General features: G+C 39.1%; 3 protein-coding genes across 5 annotated transcripts; 2 read left to right on the forward strand and 1 right to left on the reverse strand.

The window, feature by feature from the left end:
* The first annotated feature begins 3,270 nt into the window (after nucleotides 1-3,270).
* On the forward strand, nucleotides 3,271-27,643 carry LOC143879730 (protein OSB2, chloroplastic-like). 3 transcript variants are annotated; one of them, XM_077382264.1, is made up of 8 exons: nucleotides 3,271-4,016; nucleotides 13,829-13,967; nucleotides 22,973-23,069; nucleotides 25,758-25,861; nucleotides 25,945-26,101; nucleotides 26,742-26,812; nucleotides 26,925-27,122; nucleotides 27,247-27,640. In XM_077382264.1, the coding sequence occupies exons 2-7, from the start codon at nucleotides 13,854-13,856 to the stop codon at nucleotides 27,087-27,089; spliced, it is 708 nt and encodes a 235-aa protein (XP_077238379.1). In that variant the 5' UTR covers nucleotides 3,271-4,016; nucleotides 13,829-13,853; the 3' UTR covers nucleotides 27,090-27,122; nucleotides 27,247-27,640. The 3 variants fall into 3 exon arrangements, with proteins under 3 accessions (XP_077238379.1, XP_077238378.1, XP_077238377.1); XM_077382263.1 differs by lacking the exon at nucleotides 3,271-4,016 and adding an exon at nucleotides 12,919-13,481 and having other exon boundaries at nucleotides 27,253-27,643; XM_077382262.1 differs by lacking the exon at nucleotides 3,271-4,016 and adding an exon at nucleotides 12,919-13,481 and having other exon boundaries at nucleotides 27,247-27,641.
* Nucleotides 4,632-8,339, reverse strand: LOC143879729 (uncharacterized). Its single transcript, XM_077382261.1, has 2 exons — nucleotides 8,172-8,339; nucleotides 4,632-6,426 (listed from the first exon to the last, which is right to left on the reverse strand). The coding sequence occupies exon 2, from the start codon at nucleotides 6,409-6,411 to the stop codon at nucleotides 5,071-5,073; it is 1,341 nt and encodes a 446-aa protein (XP_077238376.1). The 5' UTR covers nucleotides 6,412-6,426; nucleotides 8,172-8,339; the 3' UTR covers nucleotides 4,632-5,070.
* Nucleotides 11,124-11,591, forward strand: LOC143878737 (uncharacterized). Its single transcript, XM_077380981.1, has one exon. It carries the CDS (start codon nucleotides 11,124-11,126, stop codon nucleotides 11,589-11,591), a length of 468 nt encoding a protein of 155 aa, XP_077237096.1.
* Nucleotides 27,644-27,894: the final 251 nt, after the last annotated feature.

Genomic DNA, 27,894 nt, shown 5'->3' on the forward strand with positions numbered 1-27,894 from the left:
CTCTACGATTGGGGTTATCAGGTATCAAAATGGGGTTACCAATTTCAGAATGAGCTTATTAAGTCCCTGAAAATTGGCCGAGGTACTAGAGTTTTGGAATGGGGTTTTCAAGTATTTGGGATTGGGGTTATCTAGTATCAAAATGGGCTTATCAAGTGCTTGAAGATTGGCAGAGGGTACTAAAGTTTTGGAAGAGGGTTTTCAAGTTTCTAGGATTGGAGTTATCTAGTATAAAAAATGGGGTCACCAATTTCCGAATGGGGTGATCAAGTCCCTAAAAATTGGCCAAGCGAACTAGAGTTTTGGAAGGGGGTTTTCAAGTCTCTGGGATTGGGGTTATCTAGCATAAAAATGAGGTTACCAATTTCTGAATGGGCTTATCAAGTCCTTGAAAATTGGCCGAGGGTACTGGAGTTTTGGAAGGGGGTTTTCAAGTCTCTAGGATTGGGGTTATCAGGTATCAAAATGGGGTTACCAATTTCAGAATGGGCTTATGAAGTCCCTGAAAATTGGCTGAGGTACTAGAGTTTTGGAAGGGGGTTTCAAGTATTTGGGATTGGGGTTATCTAGTATCAAAATGGGGTTACCAATTTACGAATGGGCTTATCAAGTCCCTTAAAATTGCCCAAGGGTACTGGAGTTTTGGAAGGGGGTTTTCAAGTCTCTGGGGTTGGGGTTATCCAGTATCAAAATGGGGTTACCAAATTCCGAATGGGCTTATAAAGTCCCTTATGAACACGTTTTTACTTCCTGTTTTTTTTCACTCGTTCATTTTCACGTTTTTTTTTTCTTTCTACCGTACGATTCATCTTCCTCATCCTCCATTGAAAGGGAGAAGGAGAAATGCAAAACCCTAAAACAAATGAAAAATAAAACCTAGATATTGAAAAATAGATGGGAATGAACTCACGTTTCAAAATTTTGAGTTTTCCCACCTCCAATGGTGGCTAAATGATGAAGAAGATGACTGGTAATGTAGAAAAAAACAAAGTTGAAAATGAAAAAGTGAAAAAAAAGAGGGAAAGAAGGGAGAACAGGGAAAAGTGGAAAAGCAAAACGTCTTGCTTAAGAAAAGGGCATTTTCGTCCAGCTTTTAATGACAATACATATTTTGTCCCCCGTTGATAATTTCTGAAAAGCATGGGTCCTGTTGATAATTTCACCTAATTTTTGTCCCCCATTGGTAATTGATCCTTATATTAAAATGCGGTCCCTCCCAAAACGCACTCAAATGACTAACTTGCCCTTTTTTGGAAATGCATCGTCACCTCACGTAACCTATAATTTTGGTAACTTTCCACCTGACTAACCCATGAACAACTAAACTTAGGTACGGAGATGGTTTCGCACGTGGGCCAATTTTAGCAAGTCATGTAAACGAATAGGAACAATTACCAATGGGGGACAAAAATTAGGCGGAATTATCAACATGACCCATGCTTTTCAAAAATTATCAATGAGGGACAAAAGAGGTCTTGTCATTAACAGTTGGACGAAAATGTCCTTTTCTTAAGCAACACGTTTTGTTTTTCCACTTTTCCCTCTTCTCTCTTCTTTCCCCTTTTTTTTTTTACTTTTTCATTTTCAACTTTGTTTTTTTTACCTTACCAGTCATCTTCTTCATCATTTAGCCACCATTGGAGGCAGGAAAGCTCGAAAACTTGAAACGTTATTTCATTCCCATCTATCTCCCTATATCTAGGTTTTGTTTTTCATTTCTTTTAAGGTTTTGCATTTCTCCTTCTCCCTTTCAATGGAGGATGAGGAAGATGAATTGTAGGGTAGAAAGAAAAAAATGGTGAAAATGAACAAGTGCAAAAAAACAAGAAGTAAAAACGTGTTCATAAGGGACTTGATAAACCCATTCGGAATTTGGTAACCCCATTTTGATACTGGATAGCCCCAACCTCGAAGACTTGCAAACCCCCTTCCAAAACTCCAGTACCTTTGGGTAATTTTAAGGGACTTGATAAGCCCATTCGTAAATTGGTAACTCCATTTTGATACTAGATAACCCCAATCCCAAATACTTGAAAAACCCCCTTTCAAAACTCTAGTACCCTCGGCCAATTTTCAATGACTTGATAAGCCCACTCGAAAATTGGTAACCCCATTTTAATACTTGATAACCCCAATCCCAAAGTCTTGGAAACCCACTTCTAAAACTCGAGTACCCTCGGCCAATTTTTAAGGACTTGATAAGCCCATTCGGAAATTGGTAACCCCATTTTTTATACTGGATAACCCCATTCCCAGAGACTTGAAAACCCCTTTCCAAAACTCCAGTACCCTTGACCAATTTTCAGGGACTTGATCACCCCATTTAGAAATTGGTAACCCCATTTTTTATACTAGATAAACCCCAATCCTAGAGACTTGAAAATCCCCTTCCAAAACTCTAGTACCCTCGGCCAATTTTCAAGCACTTGATAAGCCCATTCGAAAATTGCTAACCCTGCTTTTGAGAGTTACTAACCCCATTCCAGAGAGTTGATAAACCCCTTTTGCTACAAAACTCCCTGCCTATAACAACGCTTCTAATGGCATTGCAATTCTGCTCATGATAGAAATAACAAAAGAAATGGATGTTGTTTTAATTAAATGTGCTTCATGTATTACATCCCAATTTGTGTATTACAAAAAAAAAATTAAGTAAATCAAAAAATGTGTAGCCATCCATTCATGTATTACATCAACTTTTCTTATACAACCACTTGTCTTCCAGAAAAGTGAGTGAAGCCATCCATGCATTATCTCTAGAATACACGCTAAAATACAAACCGCTTAAACCCTAAACAAGATAAATCAGAAACAGAATAAAAAATAGTGCAAAACCCTAAAAAAAAAGAAAAATAAAACCTAGATATAGATGGTAAGAACTCAACATTCAAGTTTTTAAAATTTGCCAGCAACAATGGTGGCTGAACAAGGAAGAAGATGACTAGTAGGGTAAAAAATCAAATAAGGTGATAATGGAAAAGTAAAACAAGAGGGAAGAAGGAAAAAACAAGGTCAAAACGTGTTGTAAATGCCAAAAGACATTTTCGTCTAGCTTTTACGGACGAGACATCTTTTGTCCCTAGTTGATAATTTTTGAAATACATGGGTCATCTTGATAATTTCGACTAATGTTTGTCTCCCGTTGGTAATTGTTCCAAACGAATAAGACTACGCCACGTGCTGTTCTCTTATTCGTTGACGAATAGAAATATGACCTTAACTCTTCTTTATAAAGAAACCCTAGATTTGTTTTACCCCTCAACCAGAGAGAGAGAGGTAGGTATCTCCCTCTAGGGTTTTTTTTTTAAGGTTTTAGATGCAAGGATATCTCCCTCTAGGGTTTCACTTTATGCTTTTTCTTCTTCTTCCTTCAACTTTCTGCCATTATTTAGCAAACCATGTCATATAATTTTACTGTTGTATGTAAGGCTCCATCTCTGAGTCAACAGCAGGTGCCGATCCATGGCAACCCGTCTGCCGCTTGGAGCCAATAAGAAACGTCAGTTGAAGATTGCTTGAATCTCAACCGTTGATTCATGCTACAATGCCTGGCTACATCTCTACTTGTCTCATCTTTCTGATTTTCTCTTGATTTTTTTGGTTTTCTGGGCATCTTGCATTGAGTGTTCTGATCTGTGATTTAAATTTATTACTTTTCCCAAAAAAGTTTTCTTTTTAATGGAAAACAAGATCCATGGTTTAATTTGTTTGAGGGGTATTTTTATTTTTTGTACTTTTTCATTATTTTTTTCTGATATTATTTATCCGTCATAAAAAAAAAACCCTGATGTGAATGAGGAAGCAAGCATAACATGTTCTTCTTGGGTTCCAATATTTTTTAGATATTTTTCGTTGTTTATTTTTCATTAATGGCAAAATAAATTAGTTTTCTTTTTCTTCATTGTGTTATTTTTAGGTGAGAGAAAATGGCTCTAGTTCAGACACGGGGGTCTTGTTATTTGAGTAACAGACTACCTTTTGCATGGGGCCTAAAGACAAGTGCTGCTACACGATTGGTGGGAGTATTTTTTTTCCTTCTGTATTGCTCCCTTCAAATTTAAAGCAGCTACATTTATCTCTTATTCATTTGGGATCTTTTTTGCTTTCATCTATTTCTTTTTGAAATGAGCAAAATCTTTAATTGAATCCTAAACATATATTGAATCACATCCTAATTCCATTACAACAGAGGAACTGTTTGGTTTTCCTAAGATGAAGACCGCTTTGGACTTTGCTAACCATGAACCTAGCCATTACCATGAAACTGGGGTTGCAGCTCCTCACTAGTTCTTCCTTCTTGTGGCCTCACTGTCAAATACCTCAGTACCCAAATCTTTGAGGTCACCCTGAAGCATTCTGATTCATATGCTTGGAGAGTAATTAAGAGGATTTGTGATGATTTGAAGAAGGGGTTGTTCTTGTCAGTAGGAAATGGTACCTCAATTAGTCTATTATGGAATTATAGGTGGGGCCTGGTCCAGGTCCTCAACCTAATTGACTGTGTTACCTCTCTCATTTCTGCCCAAACTCAGGACTGGAATGAGTAGCTGCTCTCCAAAGGTCTGATTAAACATTATTAGATCAAGTTCATAGTATTCCCATTCCAATTATACACCAGGAAGACAAGTTGATTTGGAAAAAATAAGATTTCAGTTTGATATGGCTTAAGGATAGATACATTCAATTGTGGTTACAAGAAGAAATTAAAAGAAACATATACATAATCCATCATACAATTCAAGGAGTTAATTAACACAATACAATCAAGGGATGGGACATCTTCTCTCCAATTTTCTGATAAATGACTACTCACTTTATTAAAACTTTACTAGTTGGTTGTTGATAGAATAGGGTAAATAGTGAGAGGAGCCATATTAAACGAAGCGAGTGGATATCATTTCCCTACAATCTACTCCCAAAATAATATCTAAAAGGTAAATCTTAACAAGAAATATGTGCTTCACAAGCTCTTATGCCAAATTGTGGCCTCACACTTCTAACACACAATTCTACTTTGTTTCTTGATTGATCAGCCCATTTGTAGCTTCGTATCCTGGTAGATTTCACCACTTACGATTCTGATGTTGGGCTACTTTGACCCTTATCTTCAGGAGTTTGCAATGAAATTACAGTCTCAAAGGCCCCGGCAAGGGCTAACACCTTGCCCTTCTTCTTTTCCACAAGCTTACTTGCCGTCTCTTCGATCACATCATTGTATGCTGGTGACTCTTTCTTTCCTTTAACTTGTTGCCGCTTTAATGCAACATTCTCTTGCTCTGGCTGTTGCTCCTCAATGCTTTTCGACTCTTCCCTTTCCTTGAACTTCAACCTTTCATTCCCATGGTTGTCCTCTTCCTTGATTTCGATCTCCTTGCCTTGTTGGAACTTCAACTTTCCGGCCCTGTCCTCGTCGTTAGAATCCATTGATGCAGTCTTCGCAATGTCAATTCTTGTTTTCTCGTCGGTACCCTCTTCTTTTTGCTCCCCATCAATTCCTTTGTTAGATTGGACAAGTAGACTTTCTTCTGTTTGTTGGGCATTCTCTCCATTGTCATTTTCTTCATTGATGGTACCTTTTTCTTCATCTTTGCAAGGGGTCTCGTGTGCATTGCTGTTGTCTTTGGTATTGTCCACATCATCTTTTACTGAGGCCAATTCGTGTTCTTCCTCTAGCAAGGAGAAAGTGTCGACCTCAGGCTTTTCATTCTCTGAGGTTTTTGGTTCAGAGTCCATGGACTCCATGGGTTTTTGATCTTGTATCGGTGGAATTTCAAGCGGAACTTGTTCTTCACCATCAACCTTTTCTGTCTCTGGCATATCCTCATGCACCAGTTCGTTCTTTTCTTTATCATCAGATGTAATTACTGGTTTTTCGGTTACATCAGAACTAGTAGCAGCTTTAGTTTCTTTTTTCTTCCATCTACTCGTTTCTTTTTTTAGGGTCTTTGGCTTTGTAAATGGCTGAGCTTTTCCATTTTTAAGTATTTTTGGCTTTCTCTCGACGAACTTTGGGGAAATGGTCGGTTTAGATGAGGGAGATGAAGCTTTGAGAGGTTTCTCCTTGGGGTTTGCTGACACAGGCGTTTTGTTAAGAAGAGATGGTGATGGTGGTTTATCGAGGGATTTCCCATGGGGCAAGCGTTTTATAGATGCACCTTCAGAAGCTTGTTTCTTGCCATACTTGCAAGATTCTTGGAGAGAGCTCCTTGTGGGCTTGAGGTAATTTGGTGTTGGTTTCTCTGATAGAATTGAATTGTCTCTGTCAAGAGAACCTGGCACAGAGGATTTGGGTGTTCTTCTCACATGGGGGACATCAATGTGTGGAGGACTTTTTGGGGAGAGCCCACTCTTCTCTTTTCCATTAGCACCTTCTTTTATTTTTGCAGCCATCAACTTTTGGAATTTCAACATATAGATTGGCAAAACCTACACATAGGGGAGATGAAAAAGAAACAATGAATAATTCATACAGAGGAAAATGCCAAGCAAATCGATGCAGCCATACATGTAAATCAAGAGTGTCTCTGCATAGGATATAAAGAAAGAAGTCTTAAGTTGGGAAAGTTGAAGCTTATGAGAATAACCTTGACCAACTACAAACTGAACTCTTAATAATGCTAGTACTTTTTACAGTTAAAAGGTGAACTGCTAGAACTAAAACTATGACTTGGATAACCAGGGTTTCTTTGTCTAATTGTGCTAGCTTTATAATTTAAATATTTAAAATAGGGAAACAATATCTGCATTCCTTTTCATTATTGGCACACCTCTCTAATAAGAAAGTTGTAGGTAGCGAGAAAATCAAGGGGTTAGTAAAGTAGTATAGGCTTGTTAAATGAAATACATCGATTTCATCATAATTAGATCAGGATTAGAGTTTCACTAAGTTAGATAAGAAGATTGATTTGTTCTATCTTCAAGTATATTGTTCTGTTACCAATACCATATTTTGAGATTCTAAAAATATAATTACAACTCTCAAACCCCCAATACAACAATTGAGAGAGTTTTTCACTCCCTTGAAGCTCTTGGTTTTCTACACTATTGTAATTAGTTGTTTAATCCAATTGGAGTAGTTATAGAATCTCAATGCCACAAAATATTGCAACTTGCCCTCTTCCTGTCCATTCTTTGAATCCCACCAAAAATCAGTCCTTATTTGGGAATAAGATTATTTGAAGTTAATATTATTTGCAATTGAGACAGTAAGGCCACTCCGGAATCCGTTAACTGATAAGATGTACCTGTATCATAACCAATGTTTGCATGTAAGATTATATGCTAAGACTATATGCATCTAAAATTATAAGCAAATAGTTTTCAGCTGTATCCAAAGTGCCCCTAAAATGGTTTACAGGATTCTTTATATTATTGATGCTGATAGTTGTAGGATTTCTCATATTTCTTATGAAGATAACGGGGCAGTATAGCAATTAATGGTATTGGATTTGATGGGTAAGTAATGTATGAAGAAACTACTGGCTTTCTCAAAAGAATTTGTTGTGAAGAAGTTGAATTTATCCATGCGAGATTGTGTTCTTTTCAATATCATTGTTGGGTGTTGTTGGGACTTCTTTGTAATCCGTTCTTGGCTGATATTCTTCTTCCTTTATGTGATGATCTCTACAATTCCGATTTGCTTATAAATCCAGCAAAACAGAAAGAACTAAGAATTTCCATTATCTTTGTTGTTAGGAACACATGGACTTCAATTATCTTCATTTATACATGTAGGGTCCTACCAGTTCTTTCTTAAGCATGGTTTATGCATAATTATCTAAAATCACGGTATAAGTTAACGCTATTATGTCCTGCAAGTACATTATGATCAGTGCATCAAACATAACCTAGGCTACCTGTGAGTTGGTTTTGCATTGTTCCAATTTTGAATAAGAACAGCATTCAGCCCATTAAAAAACAATGTGAATCAACTAGAGGTTGATTATATACCCTAACCAAACATGACAAGTACTAATTTTGCCATTTTGACAGGATCAAACGTTCAGAACCCTGAAATAACCAAGATCCAAATGCTAGCTGCATTGCACTTAAAGAAAACAATACAAGAAACTGGCGGTGTAATCTGAATTTATTGTTGTAGAACAAGAGGAAAACGGCCACATTGAGGCATCTCCACATTCAAAACTTGTAAGAAGCATTGTTACACTTACCTTGATTGAACTAATTGATCGCCCTGCTCTGCATTGCAAAATTCAAAAGAGAGAGAGAGAGAGAGAGAGAGAGAGAGAGAGAGAGAGAGAGAGAGAGAGAGGTGAGAAGAAAAGAGATGGAGGAGAGTTCCTTTTTGAGGTTGGTTGAATGGAGTGAATTGAAATGAAAATGAGTGGTAGAGAAAAGAGGAGAAAGGAATGTAAGTTATAAGGTGGGGATAGGAGAACCCACGTTGTTAGGGACTTAGGGGTAGTGGAGGAAAACCGCCTGCAAACTAAACCAACAAAATAGGTGTGGAAGGATGACCACGTCAAAGCAAACGGTTTTTTATCTATCTCTTATGAGGGAGTTGAAATTTTCACCCCCTTGTTTTGATAACACACACCTCATCTCTCTATTAGAATTTCGCAATGATTTACAGGAGCCAATAAAAGGGCCATACCGAATCTTCTTTATGAGGGATTTTCTACCATTGATCGCCCTTGATGAAGTAGATCAAATGGGGTGTCCATGTCGCTGGTTTTGCAAGGGCGCCTTTCAGTTTAGCATTCCTCTATAATATAATGCTAAACTAGGGCGCACGGCCCATACATACAAGACGGCTTCTACTGCAATTTTACATCAGTAATTGATAGATTTCAGGGGTTAAAGGTGATTTCCATTGAAGAGAGAAGGAGAAAAGTAGGGGATGTAACTCCTCCTATTAGCGAACTTCACCATTTCTATTGGACAGAGGGCCCTTGGTCTTTGCTTAGCTTAGGATGGTATGGTATTAAGGGATAATTTAGTGCTAAGGTTGTAGAGAGTCTGTAATTAGGAAGAGGATTGTGGCTAAGGGTTAAGATTAATCTTACTCTAGTATTTTTTGGAATTATTTGGGTAAGGTATGAGCTAACCAAAGTGGATCCATTTTTGTAAAGAAGAAGGGTTGTTTATAGTTGTTTTGGGATCTTTTAGGATTACTTGGAGCAAGGATGAGATGACATGTCCTCATTGGCCAAAGTATATGGGTCATTTGGTCTTTTAGAAGGATGAATCCTTGCCTTTAGATCAAATCCAAGAGTGATTACGGTTTGTTCCCCTCTTGGTTAGATGACCCACGAGGAGTGGTAACTTGATTGTTCCAATAATTCTATGACTAATGTAGTTTTCTATTATTAGGGAAGACTCCTACTTAGCTTTGCATTATTCTTGAGACAAGAAAGACTCGAGGAATACCATGACAACCCATAAAGTGGATATTCTAGACACCAAAAAGACATTATGGTATGCGACTCACAATTTTTATTGCCATGGAATGAGGAGAGAGATTAAGTGGCATGTTCGTGAATGTGACATCTTTTAGCACCACGAGTCAGAAAATATGACTCTACATGGTCTTCATACGTTGTTGCCAATGCCTGAGTAGGGTTGGGTGTATATATCACTTGATTTCATTAATGGATTATCAATTTCTCAAGGAAAAAACAGCATCCTAATGATAGTAGACCTCCTCACAAAATATGCTCATTTTGTAGTCACGCACCCTTACACTACAACACCATGGCATGACTCTTTGTGGAAGATGTGTTCAAATTACATGGAATGCCAAGATTCATACCAATTGATAGTGAACCATTGGGTTATTTTGGCATGAGTTATATGGTTCAGGAGGACCTTATAAAGATATCCAACCAACGATGGGGAAACTGTCACTATAGATGAAAAATTGTGACGGTTCATCAAAGCTTTTTCTTTCCGAAGAGTATCCTTCCTGAACATGTTATTCCAACAACCCTCTTTATAAACTTGATCAAAGAAGTTGCAGGTTGCCAGCGAAGAATCAGTATTCCGACTAGATAGGATTTGATCTAAAATGCCTTTCGGGTGCCAAGGTTGTTTCCATAGATCTATACTCTTTCCTTCCCCAACGTAGTAGCAAATAAAAGGTTTTCCAAATTCTCTAGCTTTAAGAATTCTGCGGGCATCCCTGGATGGTCTTGAAGGCATTTGAATGGACCAAAAGTTTTTTTCTTGACATACTTCAACTAGGAAGGTCCGATTAATGTCACATATTTTTCTTATGCCAAGCCCTCCTTCCGATTTTGGTCTGCATATGTCTGTCCACGAAACTGAATGTATATTCTTATTACCAGAGGAATTGCCCCAGATATAGTCTCTCAGATACTTGTCCATGGCATTTGTTACTCCTTTGGGAGGGAATAAGCTATAGACCAATAGACTTGGAAAGAGCTAAGGACAGATTTAATGAGTACAACTCTTCCTGCCATTGAAATAAACCTGTTTAACAATTCTCCTACAAATGATCCTATATGGATGCCTTCAGCTGATGGTAATTTCTCGGCAAAGAGTGCCTGGGATAATCTCAGAGATCATTCCCCGTGCCTTCCGTGGTCTACTTCTGTATGGTTTCAAGAAAATGTTACCAGGCATTCGGTGGTGGGATGGAAAGCTATGATGAACAGGCTTAACACAAAGGACCGGCTAATTCAGTTCAACTTAAATCTAGACACTACTTGCTGTCTCTACAACTCCGGTATAGAATCGGTGAATCACCTCTTTTTCAAATGTTCTTACTTAGCTTGGATCTGGGGTGCAATCCTAAGAAGGGCTAAATCCACAACAGCCTTGAAAAAGAGGAAGAATGGTTAAGAGCAACTCATCAGGGAAGAGGCCAATCTGCTTATGCTATCCGGATCAGCTTCAATGCGACTGTCTACAGAATTTGGCAAGAGAGAAACTCACGGATTTTTGAAAAGAAAGCCAATCACAAGATTAATTGTCTGCAAGACATCTTCCTAGTGGTAAAGTACAAACTTCAAAATACCAATTATAAGGATGAAAGCTCAGATAAAAATCTCAGAATTGCTTTAAATTTTGGATACAAACTGACCCCTCTCCAAAAAACTAACAAGACATGCTCTTGGGTAAGACCAAATCAAGCTGAATTCATGCTCAATACTGATGCTAGCTTGGACGCAACTCGTGGTGGCTTGGGAGGGCTCATTCGGGATGACAATGGTATGATGATTCAAGCCTTTTCGGTGAATGTTGATAAAGCTGTAATTCATGAACTGGAGATGGAAGCGATAGAAATGGGTGTGAGGATGGCACATGAGCTGGGAATCAAGAGTTTGTGGATAGAAACTGATTCTTCCATTGATGTTAGTGTTATCATCGGAAAAATGAAGCCTCCTTGGCGGAAAGCAAACCAAATCCGTGAAACTTGGTGTATCTTGAACCAGTTTGACTCTTGGCGCATCTCTAATATATGGAGAGAAGCAAATTGGGCTGCTGACTTCCTTTCAAAAAGAGATGCCCCATGCAAGCAACCTAATATCATTCCTTTCACCATCCCACAAAAGTTTCTGGATATTCTCAATGCAGATAGAGAAGGCATGATCTATGATCGATTCTAGCTTTTCTTTTTCATTTCTTCATGTTTTGCTGCCGTTTTCGGCCCCCTTTGTATCTCTCTTTTTCTTTTAATATATTTCCCTGGTCAGGGTCCTGCCTAACCCCAGCTTACTCACCAAAAAAAATAAAAATTGTGACTGTTTAATGTAGAAAAAAACTAACAAATCGTGCTTCGACCTATCCTTTCGAAGGACTAGGAGGACGAATTCTCCTCCAAGAAAATCCACGTATGTTCTTCTATGGTATCAAATCTCAAACCTTCAAAATAAGTAAAGGCAAGAGAAGCTCCTATCACTGCAGTTCACCAAATTGTCACATGTCTTCGCCTCCTTTGAACTCATACAAGCAGATGTTGAGTTGTTCAGCATGTAGTCCCTCTGTACTAGAGTGCAGCTCCTCAAACTAGACAAATGAACTCTTTTTATATCCATTCCCTTCTTTGGGAAAGGAAAATGTAGTCATCGTTTCAAAATAGAGGTTGATTTCAGTGGAATTCCCAACTATTTTCAATTTCCATCTATGCGGTTGGGGTTTCGGGTTTAGGTTGTTAAAACCACCATTTGCATATTAGAAACTAGAGATCGCTAAACAAACGATTGTGTTGGCTATTTTGAAGAAGAATTAACAAATACATCAGAAACCTGAGAACTGATGGAAGGCATTAGGCTAGGCCCTTTTAAACCTGTTCTATACCAAGATGGGACCCAACTAGTCACATTCCTAGGGAGGTCCCCACTTAAGACTGAAATATTCAATTACTTTTTCTGCATTTGCCATCTCCAACAGCCCACTTTGTGGTGACTTTCACGTGTCCCTTTTTTTTTTTCCAGGTTGCCCTTTCCACAAGTTAACCTCTGTTAGTGGCCCTAACCTGTTAGGTTAGGCCTTTTAAATTAACCAGTATCATACTGGGCAAGCCTCACCTGATCCCTTACCTAGGCAGGCCCCCACTCAGGACACAAATTGCAATGCCTGAATGCACATCCCGTATGATTAAACTTGCGATCCATGAAAGCCAAAAAAGGTTGCAATGCATGGATGCCCTTTTCTCGGATATAAGAAATGGGTTTTTGATAAAAAAAAAATAAAAATGGAAGGGACGGGGATGGAGCTGATACCCCCCCCCCCCCCCCCCCCCCCCCCCTAAACGGATAAAATCCCCCTGTAACGGTTTCTGTGAGAATGGTTCCCTGCTTGAGGATAAATTCACCCCTTTAACGTTTTTCTTTACCTTTAAAATTTAAGGGTTTTGTTTGAACAAATTAGCACGCACTAGGGTTTAAGCAGGGTTCTTAGCCACCCCCGCCCCCCCCCCCCCCCTCTCTCTCTCTCTCTCTCTCTCTCTCGGTTGTTTGCGTTTCTTCTCCTGCTCTTGGAACCTTTGAGGCAAAGAAAGCCATTGTAATCTTTCTCTGTATGCATTGTCGTCTTGCTTTTCTTTCTCCGTCTTTTGAAACTTGAGGCAAATATTCCCTCATAGTTTCTCTTTCTCTTCCTCTTCCTCATTTTTCTCCACCGTAAGATACAGAGCAAATCTAACTTGGGATATCAATGAATCTGTCTCGAACATTCACATCAATCCTATCTTCCTCTCGCTCCTCTTCTACCAAGAAATGCCTCCTCCTTCTCCAATCCTCCAATTACTCATGGGCGACAGCCAAATACTCCCGAAAACCCAAACCAGATCATCCTAACGCCACAGAAGTCCCTCCAAATGAGATTTCAATATGGCCAAGGCCCCCTGAAATACCTTGGCAGCCCAAGGTCGCCAACTCGGTCCACCTTATTGGCTCTCTCCGATTCCCCATCCACTTTGAGGTGACTCCCGACGCCAAGTATTGTGCCTTCAGCGTCCTCGTACAGGAGCAGTTAACCGATTTTCCTCACCTCTGGTGCGTTTTTCTAAACTGGCATTTATTTACAAACCCGGGGCGGCACCTTAAATTTTATTAATAAGAAAAAATAGTTACAAGAGGCGGACATAGAACCTTGCCTCTAACCTACAAGAAGAGGAAAAATAAAAGCCCTCTACCCCTTTACAAAGAAACAAACAATATTTATTTAGTGCGAACATATGGAATATATAATTGGTCGCATCTAACAGCTCCTCTAGAGTTTTGGTGTGTTACTATGTCAATTGTAGAATGTGTTCAATGATTTTGTCGTTTATTTATTGTCGAATTTCTCTTATTTTTGGGGATGGAGGTTTAGGAGGTTTACTCCATTTGTGATAATTCAGGATCCCAATAGTCTTTGAAGATGATATGGCTCAAATTGCCGCTTGCCATCTGAAGGAAAATGATTTTGTTTATGTGACTGGACAACTGTGTGGAGATCCACCGCCGTTCACTATCGAACAGGGCCAAACTAGTATTCAGGTATGATTTGTTGAAGTTGAAATGGGTTTCCTATCATTTTTATATGGTATGATTTTAAGCGGAACATATTAAGAATGGATACATGGACTGTTGAAATCGACCTGACTATACATGGATACACTAAGCTCTCAAGTTTGTGCTGGTTAAGGACTTGGTTTTATTGACTGAAATTTAGTACAAAATTTCTACCTCCTTGCAAAAATTTAGTAATCATCATTCAAATCCTCCTTAGAGCACTGATTTGGAGTTTGATGAAGACTTGGACATCCAGCTGGGTTCCAAAATGGTCGAAATTCCAGTAATCATATAGAACTGTATTGGATGTGGGTTTAATGTCTTGCTGAAATTCCAATAATCATATATAATATTATTGGATTTGGGTTTGATGCCTTTTTTGGCATTGTTAACGGCATAATGTGTAACGTATTTAAAGGTCAGTTTTTGTTGGATTTTCCCCTAATATTATGGGAGTGGTTTTGTCAGTGTATTGATGTAGATTTTTTATTTATTTTTGCTCCTTTATATTTGCTGGTAAATATTCAGAATTAAAAATGAAAAGAAGCAACAAAGTCTAGAACGATAATTTTATGCAGTCCCAACATCAATTACTAAATGCAAACTGCCCATGAATATTTAGATGAACACAGTCGTGTATTTTCAATCCGACCAAATATAGTGTATATGGATAATGTTGTCTTCTTGCAACAAGTAAGCATTTATAACTTCTATAAATGTGATTAAATCATTTTATAATTTTAAAAAGATAAGTGTGATTAAATCATTTTATAATTTTAAACTTTTTAGTTAATGCTGTAAATCTTTAACTCTGGTTCACCTAAATTACTGTCTTTGTACTTCTTTTTAAAAGGAACTATTAAATGACTGTAGATACTTCAATTACAAAATTCAATGTTCTAAAATACATCACTGAAACACTGTAGTACCAGTGACAATGTATTAAGTTTAGGCTTTGGGTTTAATTATTGATCCTACTGGCTACTGCAACTCTCCTTTGGTTTAATTATACCCAGTAATCAAGATTTAAGATGTGCATACATGAACTCAATTTCCCATTTCCTCTCACCATCCCCTCTGGGATTATACGCTGACACCCCCTTATCCTTCTCACTTCTTACATCATTTACTCACCTCCTTGTCATATCTCTTTCTTTCTATTCTCAGTTCTCTTTTCCCTTCTTTTTCTCAGTTCCTTCTTCACCCTGCAGGGTTGGGTTCATAAACTGCTTCCGTTTTTTTTTACTCCCATCACCCATCTTTCTTGATCTGGATCTTCTGGATCTTGATTTTTCTTGTTTTTTTATCTTGATTATCTATCATTCCTCTCTCTTTCTCTTGGTTGTCATGGATTCACGTCCCTTTATGATAGCCATGGAGAAAGTTACAGAAGATTACCCATGTGTAGATCATCCTAGACCATGCCCTCCTTGCGACAAAAAATGATGAATGGAGAACTACCCACATTTGGAGGGAAATAAGCTCTACTGTTTAATGGTTATCTAATAATGATGGGCATGTAAACTTTTGCTTGCATGTCCCTATTGGTCTTCCTCTGTCTCTTCATATTGTAGAAGAATATAAGATGGGAATGAATATGAAATATTATAATGATCGACTATGACCGGAGGACGGAAACCCTATAATAGTCGAAGTAGACGAATCCAGTGTGGTGGAGATTACAGGAGAAAAGGTAAAACAGAGAGAGAAATTACTGAAAACGTGCCTGATTGAAGGGTGAAAAAGACGAATGGGAGCTTGAAGACATTTGGCAATGGGCAAGGTGGTTCTGGGATTTGCCACAACTCCCGGAGCCGTTAATCATTAGCAGGAACGAAGTTCTATCTGGTTTCCAATCAGAACAGCAAGCTGAAATGGTCTTTGAAAAAGGTGCTAATGCATTTGGTGAGTATCTCTTATCACTAAGCTTGGCACCTGGCTTTCTAGGGCGAAGGCTATTTGGATCCGATTCTATGGAATACCACTTCATGCATGGGCTGCATCTACAGTGGAAACCCTAGCAGCACTTTTTGGTACAGTAATAGAAATTAAGACGGACGACGACAATCCACAGAGCCTAGAGTATGCAAAAGCTAAGGTGTTTACATCTGATTGGGCGGTCCTGAAATCGGTAGTTCGTTTGAAGGTTGACGACATATTCTATTCTATCTGAATCGCTGGTGAATTTGGGGAAGACCTAATACTAGCGGCGAAAGCCATACCCAAGACTCATGTTTCTTACCCCTTCAAGGTAAACGGGTCGACTGGGGCCAGAGATCCGTGCCGGAACTTCGCCGGAAGTCGAAGGGCAGAGTTTCGACTGGTTTTGACATTCTAATGAAGAAGACAAGATGTACGGCTGTGGAGCACACGAGTTCTTCATCCAACGGTGAGAAATTTCCGGAAAAGGATTGGCTAATGGAAAGGAGACGTAAAGGAAAGGAGCCAATAGATGCTATGTATGAGAAGACACGTGGCGAAACCCGTGACGTGATTTCAAATTTCAAACTCTGGAAGAGAGATAACGTGGTGGGTAGTCATAGGGCATCGATGGACGATAAAAGATACCTGATCACAATCTAACGGCCGAAAGAAGAGATGTGTATGAACCGATGGATGGTGAGATGGAAGCCTGGAGAATCCAAGTATAGAGAAGGCCAGATTCGTCCAAAAAATGGTGTATTTTGGGTAGAGAAGCATATATGGGCATGGGGATGGGTAACGTGGAGAATACTTCTGGCGTGCTGGCAAAATTTCGAGAAGATAAGACTGACTATTACTAGAAGGGGGACATGTAGACGGACAGGTGGAGAAGTGGTAATAGGAGGTGGGGAACAACTGGTGAATATTCAACCAAAAAGGCTACTTTTAAAATTAGAAACCAGCGTCTTTCCTTTAAAAAAATGGGATTCACCCAAGCCTGGAAGAAAAGGAAAGGAAAACATGGGAGATTTGCTACGATCTCGAAATGGGATTGAGAAATTTCTGGAAATTCTGGTGGATCGGGTGGTATCAAGAAGCATGATAAGGAGGAAAGAGAAATCAAGAAACTTCTGAAGCAAGAACCTATACAGCAAGGAGGATGTTATACGAGAGTATCTTGTACACAAACAAAGGAGAATGTATGATAAGACTCTCAACGGAGAAGGAGGGTACCATGAAGGAGGGAGAAACCTCTAATCTGACACCGGATATGGGGTCGGAAAGGCGTGACGAAGATCAAAACATCTTCGATCGCGAAGAAAAAGAAAAGATGATGCAGAATGGAAGCAAGGAGGATCACGGTCTTGAGGGGGTGCAGATGCCCGGTCAAGATAATGATGGTATGATGAGAATGCCAATAGAAGAGGAAGTACAGGATAATTCCTCCGTGAAATTGGGCTCCCTCTGGGGAATCAAGAACTGGTGCAAGAAGTGGACTCAATGGAGATCGGAGTGCGGGAAAAAATAAAAGCTTGCTTAAACAATGATGGTGGGACATCATCAGAAAGCACAAATTAGAAGGATGATTTTGAGGCTCTGTCGGAAATGAGGCGGGATTTCGGGATCCTCTTTGAAGAAAATGTCGGTCAGACGAAGGAGATGGCTGACGAGATTGATAGAAGGGAAGGAAAAGGAAAGTCATCCGTAAGCAAAAGTGGGAGGGGATTGCGGGAGCTGAAGCGGCTACGCTGAGACAAATTCGGGTATGGGTTCAGGAATCCAAAAGCTACAAATGAAAGTCATCTTCTGGAATATCAGAGGGCTGGGATCAGAAAGGAAGAAGCTGGCTGTGAAGGATCTTTGTTCTATCAGAAAGCCTGATATCATAGCTATCGCGGAGACAAAATTATCAGGGGTTTTGGAGCGCTGTATTGATGACATTTGGGGTAGAATGAATAGAAGGTGGGAGGCTAAAGATGCAACTGGAACACCTGGGGGAATAATAGTGATCTGGCGGGATAATTTATTTGAAAGGATCAATAGTTTCATGAAGGACCACTCAATTTCGATTCGATTTAAATATCGGGTAACCGATTGTCAATGGTTGATGACGGCAGTATACGGCCCATCAAGGGCGTGTGAAAGAAGAGACTTGTGGCCTGAACTCAAGAGCATTAGAAATCAATGGCTGGGGCCATGGATCATTGGAGGAGACTTTAATACCGTAAGATTCCCACAGGAGAAAAACAGAGGGGGTCCCATTACCACAAGTATGCGAAAATTTTCCAATTTTATTCAAGACCAGTTGTGTTAAGTAGATTGGATCGGGTTCTCATCTCAAAAGAATGGGAAGAGGTATCTCAATTAATTTGCCAGCGTGCATTACCAAGACTCCTATCAGACCATAATCCAGTGATGATTATATTATCTGATTTCAAAGGAGGACCACGTCCTTTTAGATTTGATATGAGCTGGAGTGATGAGGAAGATCTAAATTCAAAAATTTCCTAGTGGTGGAATGCTGAAACGGTGGAGGGATGGAAAGCCTTTGTAATCTGCAAAAAACTGAAAGCTATAAAACTCAAGATCAAAGAATGGGCGAAACAAGAAAAAGCAATAAAAGAATTCAGAAAGGAAGATAGCTTGATGAAGTTGGGGTTGCGGGAACAGAAGGAGGCAGAAACAATTCCGGGGGAAGAAGATTTATTAGGCGAGGGCGGAGATGCTACCGGAGTATGAGGATATTGTCAGGAAAGAGGAGATTAGTTGGAGACAAAAATCAAGGGCACTGTGGCTCTAAGAGGGGGATAAGAATACAAGGTATTTCTATAGAATGGCAAACATGAGACGACTGATTTACGCAATTAATTGCTTAATGGTGGATGGGAATTTAGAAGAGGAAAGCGATGCTATCAGAAACCATATTTTGAGTTATATCGACAGCTATACATAGCACAGTATGATTGGCACCCCAAGCTCGACGGTCTGAGATTTAAAAAGATATCAGAGGATCGGGAAAAATGGCTAGAGAGATCGTTTTCCATGGAGGGGATAAAAGAAGCCGTGAAGGCTCTGGAGAAAGACAAAGCTCCAGGTCCTGACGGTTTTCCTATAGCATTCTACCACCAACATTGGGAGACTTTTAAAAGGGAAATACTTAATTTTTTTCCATGAATTTCATGAAAGGGGATTCTCAACAGAGCTGTTAACCTCACTTTCCATAACCTTGATACCTAAAAAAGAGGGGACGGTTGAAATAAGAGATTATCGGCCAATTAGTCTTGTGCGTGGGATATACAAGATTCTTGCCAAAGTGCTAGCATAAAGACTCAAGGTGGTAATGGGAGAAGTAATCTCAAAATTTCGGGCGGCTTTTGTGAGTAATAGACAAATACTGGATGGGGCTCTCATCGCCAACCAAATCCTGGATTCTACAAAACGTGAAGGAGGGAGTGGCATAATCATTAAGGTGGATATAGAGAAGGCTTATGATCACGTCGATTGGTCTGTTCTTGAATACACAATGAAGCGAATGGGTTTCGGCACAAAATGGAGGGGATGGATGAGAGCTTGTACAGCTTCGGCGTCGTTCTCCATCTTGATAAACGGAACTCCCGAAGGGTTTTTTGGCTCGACCCGTGGACTCAGGCAAGGGGATCTGCTATCACCATACCTTTTTTATCATGGTAGTTGAGATATTAAGTCGCTTATTCTCAAGAGCGTAGGAATTGGGGTACAGACAATTCAACCTCGGTGACTCACCTTCAATTCGCCGATGATACCTTGGTATTCATCAAAAACAGCGCGGAGCAGGTAACAAACCTCAAACTCTTATTCAAATGGTTTGAAATTACCACTGGCCTCAAGATTAATATGTACAAGAGTATCCATGCAGGAATTAACATTGATGGAAAACACAATTTTGGAGCATGCTGAGGTTATGGGTTGCCAAGCAACAAAACTCCCAATTTTCCATCTTGGCCTCCCTTTGGGTTTTGGGATACCATTGAAGACACAGTGGGATCCGGTTGTTGAAAGGATCGAAAGGAAGTTGGCCTCATGGAAAAAGAAATACCTATCTTTTGGGGGAAGAATCACTCTTATAAAGGCGGCCCTGGCTAACATGCCCGTTTATTTCATGTCATTTTACAAAATTCCGGAAATGGTGGCGAAGAGAATAGAGAAATTACAAAGAGACTTTCTATGGGAAGGTTTGGAAAAAGGAAAAAAACTAAAACACCTGCTTAATTGGGAAAAGGTGTGCAAACTCAAAAAAAATGATTTGCAGGAATCCGAGACTGCGAAATAAGTCTCTCTTGGGCAAGTTGCTGTGGCGTTTTGGGTTGGAGAAGAATGCTTTGTGGCGAAACATTATCGGAGGAAAATACCATAGTGACGGGGGTGATTGGATGTGCCGGAATCCTCCGAGAGGAAAGGGATCTGGAGCTTGGAAATCAATAAGTTCTGTTAGAGAATTATTCTTACCTAGGCTAAGATTTCTTGTTGGGCAGGGGACTAAAGTGAGATTTTGGTTGGATGTGTGGCCGGGCAACCAAACACTAAAGGAGCGATTCCCGGATCTCTTCCACTTGGCAAGTCAACCTGATGCAACTGTGGCGAGCAACCTAGGTCAAAGGGGCTCGGATGGAACCAAGGTATGGGATATTCAAATGCAGAGAAACCTTAAAGATGAAGAAATTAATAACTTTACAGCACTCCTTCATCAACTTGAGGAGTGTTATCTCTCTACACATGAAGAGGACAGATTTTTGTGGGAACCTGAACCGGAGGGAGGATTTACGGTGCGCTCGTTTTTCCATGAACTGAGTAAGGAGGAAGGAGCTGCTTCCCGCCGCCAATACATTTGGCGCTTACAAATTCCGCCGCGCATTACCGCTTTTGCTTGGACGGTAACGCATAAATGCATCAACACTCTGGATCGCTTGAAAAAATGCTGTTTTAGTCTTGCTAGCAGATGCGTTTTATGCTGGGAAGCAGAGGAGACGATTGATCACCTATTCCTACACTGTCCGTACTCGTACAGAATCTGGAGTGCACTGTTTCGATCTTTCGGTATGCTATGGGTAATGGAGGGGGAAATTAAAGAGGTAATTCTAAATTGGAGGTGTGCCTTTCACGAGCGCCTGGGAGAATCACTATGGAAATCCTTACCATTCGCTATTATATGGCATATCTGGATGGAACGGAACAACAGAGTGTATTCTCTGACAAGACTAAAACATTGGAGGCATACTGTTCTGGAAATAAAGTTATCGATAATTTCATGGTCAGAGGAGAAAGGATTGATGCCATATCAAACGGGACTAGCCTTAAAAAATTGGAATGCGGTGATACACGAAAGAAGGCCTCGGAAGGTAATCACTCTGCAATGGATAGCCCCCGGGGAGGGATGGTTGAAACTGAATTTTGATGGAAGCTCACTTGGCAATCCAGGCCCGGCTGGTTTTGGGGGCTTAATACGAGACTCAAATGGGCGGACTATAATGTCTTATTCCGGCCCAGCAGGTACATCTGACGCAAATGAAGCGGAGGCGAGGGGGCTTTTAGTTGGTCTCAGGTGGTACGTATTACACAATTTAGGACCATTGATTGTTGAGGGCGATTCCTCCAATGTCATTTCTGGGGTGGGTAACCAAAGTGGTGGTCCTTGGAGATTATACTATATTATTGATGAGATCAGGGACCTCATACGCAGAATTCACCCTCAGCTCATACACCGGCGAAGAACGGCTAACGTTGCGGCGGATACTCTGGCAAAAGAAAGTGTAGTGTTAATGGAAACAAATGTAATATGCACAGACCCAATGGGTTCTCTGTAGGCACTCTGTAATTAAGCATTTTGCTCTTGTAACGGGACATCTTGTCCCACCCTTCTATTAATAAATCTTCGTTAATTTTCAAAAAAAAATAATGATTACTGTTTTTCAAGTGAAACTTACTCCACGTCATAGTCATACTGCCTCAAGATTGGAATTCTAAACTCTAAATGTAGCCTTGATGGATTTATTTCTCCTTCAAATTATATCAAAACATAAGATGGGAACGAATTATGAAATATTGTAATGATTAATGTTTGTGGAAACTTCACTTCATAGGGTCCTGCTGCCCAAAATTGTAAGTCTAAAAGTGGACTTAATGGAGAGTTGGTAGTTGTAGCCACTAGCCCGTTGTGGAAGTAAGAGTAGGTTTTGAAGTGTGACCTAGAGTGACACCTAGGTCCGAAAATACCGGCCACTGAGGTCATTTCTAGTTTTCCCTTTGATTCCCATAGTTGATGCCAATCCTCATTAGCACAATATGCTTTATGTCAAATGCTAATCTTGTCTCTTTTAAATGGCATCTTTGATTTTAAATGTATCTTTGATGAGCTTTGATAATTTTTCTCTGCTTTATTATTTTACATCAGTCATGATAATTAAATATCGCATGTTTTTCTTTTCTGTTGTGTAAGTCGCATACAGTCATACATATGTATGTATAATTTATATTAATTCCTATGTACTGGATACACACGCACGCACACACACACACACACACACACGGAAAACTGTTTCTGCGCTCGAGTGCAGAAAACAGGGGTGGGTCCACATTTTTGGGGGGATCCAAAGCATTCATTTGATGGTCCCTATCATAGATCGGTGTCCACAAAAAATCAGCTCCATTGGATCAACTTAGGGTGTCCATTTGTGGAGGGACAAATGGACAGATACGGTCTGTCCACAAATCTGCCCATTTTTTCCCTCCACAAATGGAAGGGTTAGGTTGATCCAATGGAGCTGATTTTTTGTGGACACCCTATCTATGATAGGGCCCATCAAATGAATGCTTTGGATCCCCCCAAAAATGTGGGCCCACCGTGTTTCTGAACTTGAGCGCAGGAACAGTAAGCCCATATATATATATATATATATATATATATAGAGAGAGAGAGAGAGAGAGAGAGAGAGAGAGAGAGAGAGAGAGAGAGACATATACATAGATACATACACACATAGTTTGTTTGTCGTGTTTGTATGAATTTGACATTTAAGTTATGATAATCCCAGGTTAAGGTGCATAGCATAAATTTTGTTCAGAAAAGTAGTCCAAAGGAGAAATCGCAAGTATCTTACAAACACAACGAGCAGGCTTTTGATTGTTCAAGTAAGTTCCAAATCTCTTGCCATCAATGCTATGCGTTTCTCATCACCTCATAAATGAACAGGTATTTGGTTGTTCAGAGAAATTTCAAAACGCTTATTGCTAGTTCTGTATTTGGCTGCCATAGAATATATGGTGATGCATTTCTTTCATAAAGGCGAACTCCATTAGAGCTGTTCTATAGCTTTTGCACTTTACCATTCTTGCTTCGAAAATCATATTTTGTACGCTATATTTGTGTTATTTCTAGTTTCTTGCAGTTATTTTCTTCCTTCGAATCAAGACACATTGCAAATACAAGTGAGTTTTAGGACATGATTAAGCAAGATTAAATACAACGGCACTTCCAAATATCTTGCTTTATTTACTTTTTTCCTGGCTTTTAGTAGCCATTGTTGCGGCGTGATATCATAGAGTAAGAGTGGGTCATTGGTTGTTGAGAGCTTCCTGCTTGAGCTTTGTAATTTTACTGTTCCTAATTCAAAATTACCTTGTGCCTTCATGGCTACCACTTTTTTCCTGACCTTTGTAGTCTACCATTTTTTTTGTCATGTGTCATGGTGTTTGTTCAAAAAAATTCTGTTCGATACATTTTAAGAGAAATTTATTTATTTGTTGATCTCTTGCAAATGGGGAATGGGTATCCCAACTTCATCCTTTCAAGCTTAACCTTTCTTTGATCTGGTGGTTTTGTATTTATTTTTGCTCTGTCGCTTTTTATGTGTTTTGATATGTTGATTCTTCGAATATCTTCTTGGAAATGACTTTTTTCCCATCCTTGTTGTTTTCATGCAGATGATCTTCTATTGCCAACACTTTCACAACAACCACACTTTTTTTTTTGAATGATACAATTACACTTTTATCAACCTACCGTCACTTAGATCTACACTAGATCATATATTACTATATATTTGCCGTTCTATTATATACACTTTGAATATCTACTTGGAAATGACTTTTTTGCCCATCCTTGTTTTCGTGTCTATGATCTTCTTTCACCAACACTTTCACAACACCTGCACTTTTTTCATGCTACCGTCACTTAGATTTACACTAGATCATATATTACTTGCACAGCTATGCACAACATTGCATGTAGCACTAAACACATACATGACTTTGTTCTAAGTTTGTACATCACATGAACTTCCCATGAATCTTTGCATGACAGTACCTCACATCTGCGTTGCACCACCAAGTACCATCAGGGGCACATACTCTCATTAGCTTATAGGCCGCCAAAGTTCAGATCTCGATTTTTGGTACCGAAGAAAAAGGAAAATATGAAGATGAATAAGACAAGAGGAAGAAAGAATGTTTTTTTTTCGGGGGGGGGGGGGGGGGGAGTGAGCACCAATCAATGTATAATAGGCTCTGATATACCATGTTTATTTCTAGAGAATGAGATTGAGAGGAAGAAAGGGAAGGAGAGAATAGAAGAACGTGAGAGTTTCGATTCGAAAAATCGACCTCTCCCTGCACTAATTTGTATTAACTCGTAAAAGAAGAATACCCAAAATACCCTTATAGGGTAAATAGGCTTCCGATCTCACTTATGATAAGGCAAAATATTGCTTTGAACAACTGAGTCCTCCTTTTTTGTTCCGTTGCTTCTTCCTGGTTTGATTGACTGATTCAAACTGGTTTGAATCCTCCTCCTCCTCCATTGTCTTCTCCATCTTTGAGAATTTGCTTTGGATATCGCTAGAAAGGTTTTCAGAGAAAGGGTTTGGGAGATTTCGTAGGAAAGGGCTTTTAGATTTAGGTTTTTTTTTATTTGAGGCTTTTAGAGATAGACCCCACAAAAACAACTAATGATACCTATTCAAATCAAGTTGCATGATTCTGTTGAATCATAAAATTATAGATCGAAAAGTACAATTCGATCTAAAATCGTACTATTTAGTTGAATTTCGATTCTTGCATGCGATTCTAATTGTTTTCTACACAATCCAATTTGAATCGATTTAACTCATAAATTGTACAAATTTCACAACCACGTACACGTGTGTAGCAGCAGGACCCCTAATGGAACCTACTCTATGAGTATATATAGTTGCAGTACTACCAGGGCATCCTACAAGCAGCATCCTCATATCATTTTCCTTTTAAATCGCATCTGAAAACTGATTTAATCTTTTTTGGAAACCCATACCAAATACCCTATTTAGCTTTATAACCTTCTAAAATGCTAAGGAAGAGCCAGAATCACTAAACTTTCCTGGCATGGACAAAAATTCTTAAAGCTCCATTTTCATGAATTTCTTTCTCATATTTTAAATCAACCAAAACATCATCGCTACTTCCTGCAACAACCACCAATATTTTTAATTATTGATAAGACCAAAGATATTTTCTTCCCCAATAAATCCAGTCTAATTGTTCCCATTTCTCTTCTGTTTATTCGTTGAGGATTACGGGGTTGTATGCACTCATGGATTGCATCACTTTCTAATTCAATTGGGAAGCAGTTGCAATCTCTCTTGTTCACATGTTCCCACAGAGTTAAACTACGAGTTCATATGGAAAAAATTGGTTTGGCGGGCTACAAAATTCCTATAGCGAGTACAAGCTAATTTTTCTTTTGGTAATTTTATCATGTTCTTATTGGATTTATTGTGGGAAATAAACATTTAGTTTACCTTTTAAACCTTTATGTTGCTGACACTAGTGTACATGAGTTTGCAGAAAATACGACGAAAGCCGAGGAGCCTGTACAGAGCTTTTGGAGAGACCTTGTAGCCAATCCAAAGCAGTGGTGGGATAACCGGATGGATAAACTCAATGGATTGGTGATTCATTCTCTCGATAATTGTTGTTTTCTCGTGTGGCTATTTCCATTTATACAATTTACACTTAGTGTTCTGTTACTCAGGTAAGTCCAAGGTACCCAGATTTTAAGCACAAGGAAACTAAACTGGCAGTATGGCTTGACTGTGCACCTCAGTGGGTCCTATCAGAACTTAAAGGAATTGAATTTGAAGTGAAAATTTGTAATGAGCATGTATCAGCAACAAAAAGAACAGATGGCAGTAAGCAACAGCTATCTAGGCTCTTTATAGCATTTCCTAATGCGTTTTTTTCTAAAATTTGAACATTTCCTATCTTAGTTGATATGCATGTATTTATTTGTGTATGGTTATGTAACATTTATGTGCTTCTGCACCATAAGTATTATTTTCTTACCTTCAGTCCTCTCAGTCCTTTTGGGAATTATTATTTCTTTGAAATTCCAATTTAGACTAGCAGTGGACAAATTGATTGTAATTTGAAACAACATCCGTATCACACATCTTGTTAATTCTTGATGTTTATTAAAATCCTATAGTGCAATGGGTGAATGCTAGTCTAACCTATTGTCAGTTCCCATGTATGCTTGTGCTTATGAGATCCAAAGTGGACAACACAGTTAGAATGGAGTCGCTTTAGGAATTCACATATGAATTAAGACCCTGTTTTGAGCTTATCCATATCAAAAGGACACTAGAACTTCACAATAAGTATTATGAATGTCTATAGGCAACAAAACATAGACATCCAATCCTATTCTACTCTTATATGGAATAGCCATCTTTCCATTCTTTTCTACCTGAAGTTGATATTAGTATTTTTACATTAGTACATAGCATCAAGTTGTTTTTTTCTTCATTAACAATTTTTTACTCTGACTAGAATTAGTGGAGGAACTCTGGAAGGACTTGGTGGAAAACCCAACTAAATGGTGGGACAATCGATCCGAAAAGGTACTTCTGTAGTTACAAATTAATTGCTCTATGATTTACGTCCCATTTTACTCTCTTCAGATTATAATAGTCCCTCTTAATTTGTTTTTTGCTTGCCTCTGTTCTTGCATAGGATTGTGGCTCCATCAATCCCAAGTCCCCTGATTTTAAAAACAAAGAGACCGACACGCCATTGTGGATTGATCGTTCTGCACCAGCTTGGGTACTGTCTAAATTGCCTCCAGTAAAATATAAACAACAGGTGGCTATAAAGAAGAGGGAAACCCTACTTTCTTGAGATGTCTTTACCTATCTTTTAAATCTTATTCAGGTTAGCTCCTCTATTTACACTTCATCTGAATGATTTGTGAAGATGGGATACAGTGAAAATATCTAAAGAGGATTACTAAGTACTAATGCATCCTTTTCACATTTACATGTTTTCTACCTACAAGTTCCAGGTACTGATAGGCAACATTCAATGGCCCCTTGTTACCTGCCATTAGTTTTCAAGTTATAGAGTGGTTGCACAAACATATCCCAACACAAAGGAGACCCTTCTTCAAGGCTTCAACGCAGGGTGATCCAAACGTCAACTCCAAAATTTTGGTTACTTGTATTGATATTATCAACTTTCATCCAGTTATTATAAATAATTCGTCATGCATATTAAGGCATGGGAAATGATATGAAAATGGTATAAATGTGGATGTAAATTTGCAATCTAATGATTGGGAGAATTTATGAATGAAAAGTATAAATAGGGTTGTAAATATGCAATCTGACTGGTGGGGGCCAGTTATGGATAAATGATATAAATATTCAAATGTGGTTGGAAATCTGTAATGCAACAGTTTCTTAGATGTGTCACTCCGCTGGAAATCACTAGCAGCCTTCACATAAGCTAATGAATTCTCAACCTCATATAGGAGTTTTGTTTAGGCTCGGTTTCTTTTGATGTAAAAAGGGGCCGAAAATAAATTTTATGACCACTCTTAAGTGCAGAAATGGGTGTAAAATTTGTTTTGTTCCACTTTACGTCGAAAGAAATCAAGCATAGTGAAAATGCTAAATGCCATTGAGATGATCTTGATCTATGATCC

This window comes from Tasmannia lanceolata, unplaced genomic scaffold, assembly GCF_043159265.1.
Source record: "Tasmannia lanceolata isolate RefF3 unplaced genomic scaffold, GAP_Taslan_0.1 ptg000006l, whole genome shotgun sequence".
Classification (NCBI taxonomy): domain Eukaryota; kingdom Viridiplantae; phylum Streptophyta; class Magnoliopsida; order Canellales; family Winteraceae; genus Tasmannia; species Tasmannia lanceolata.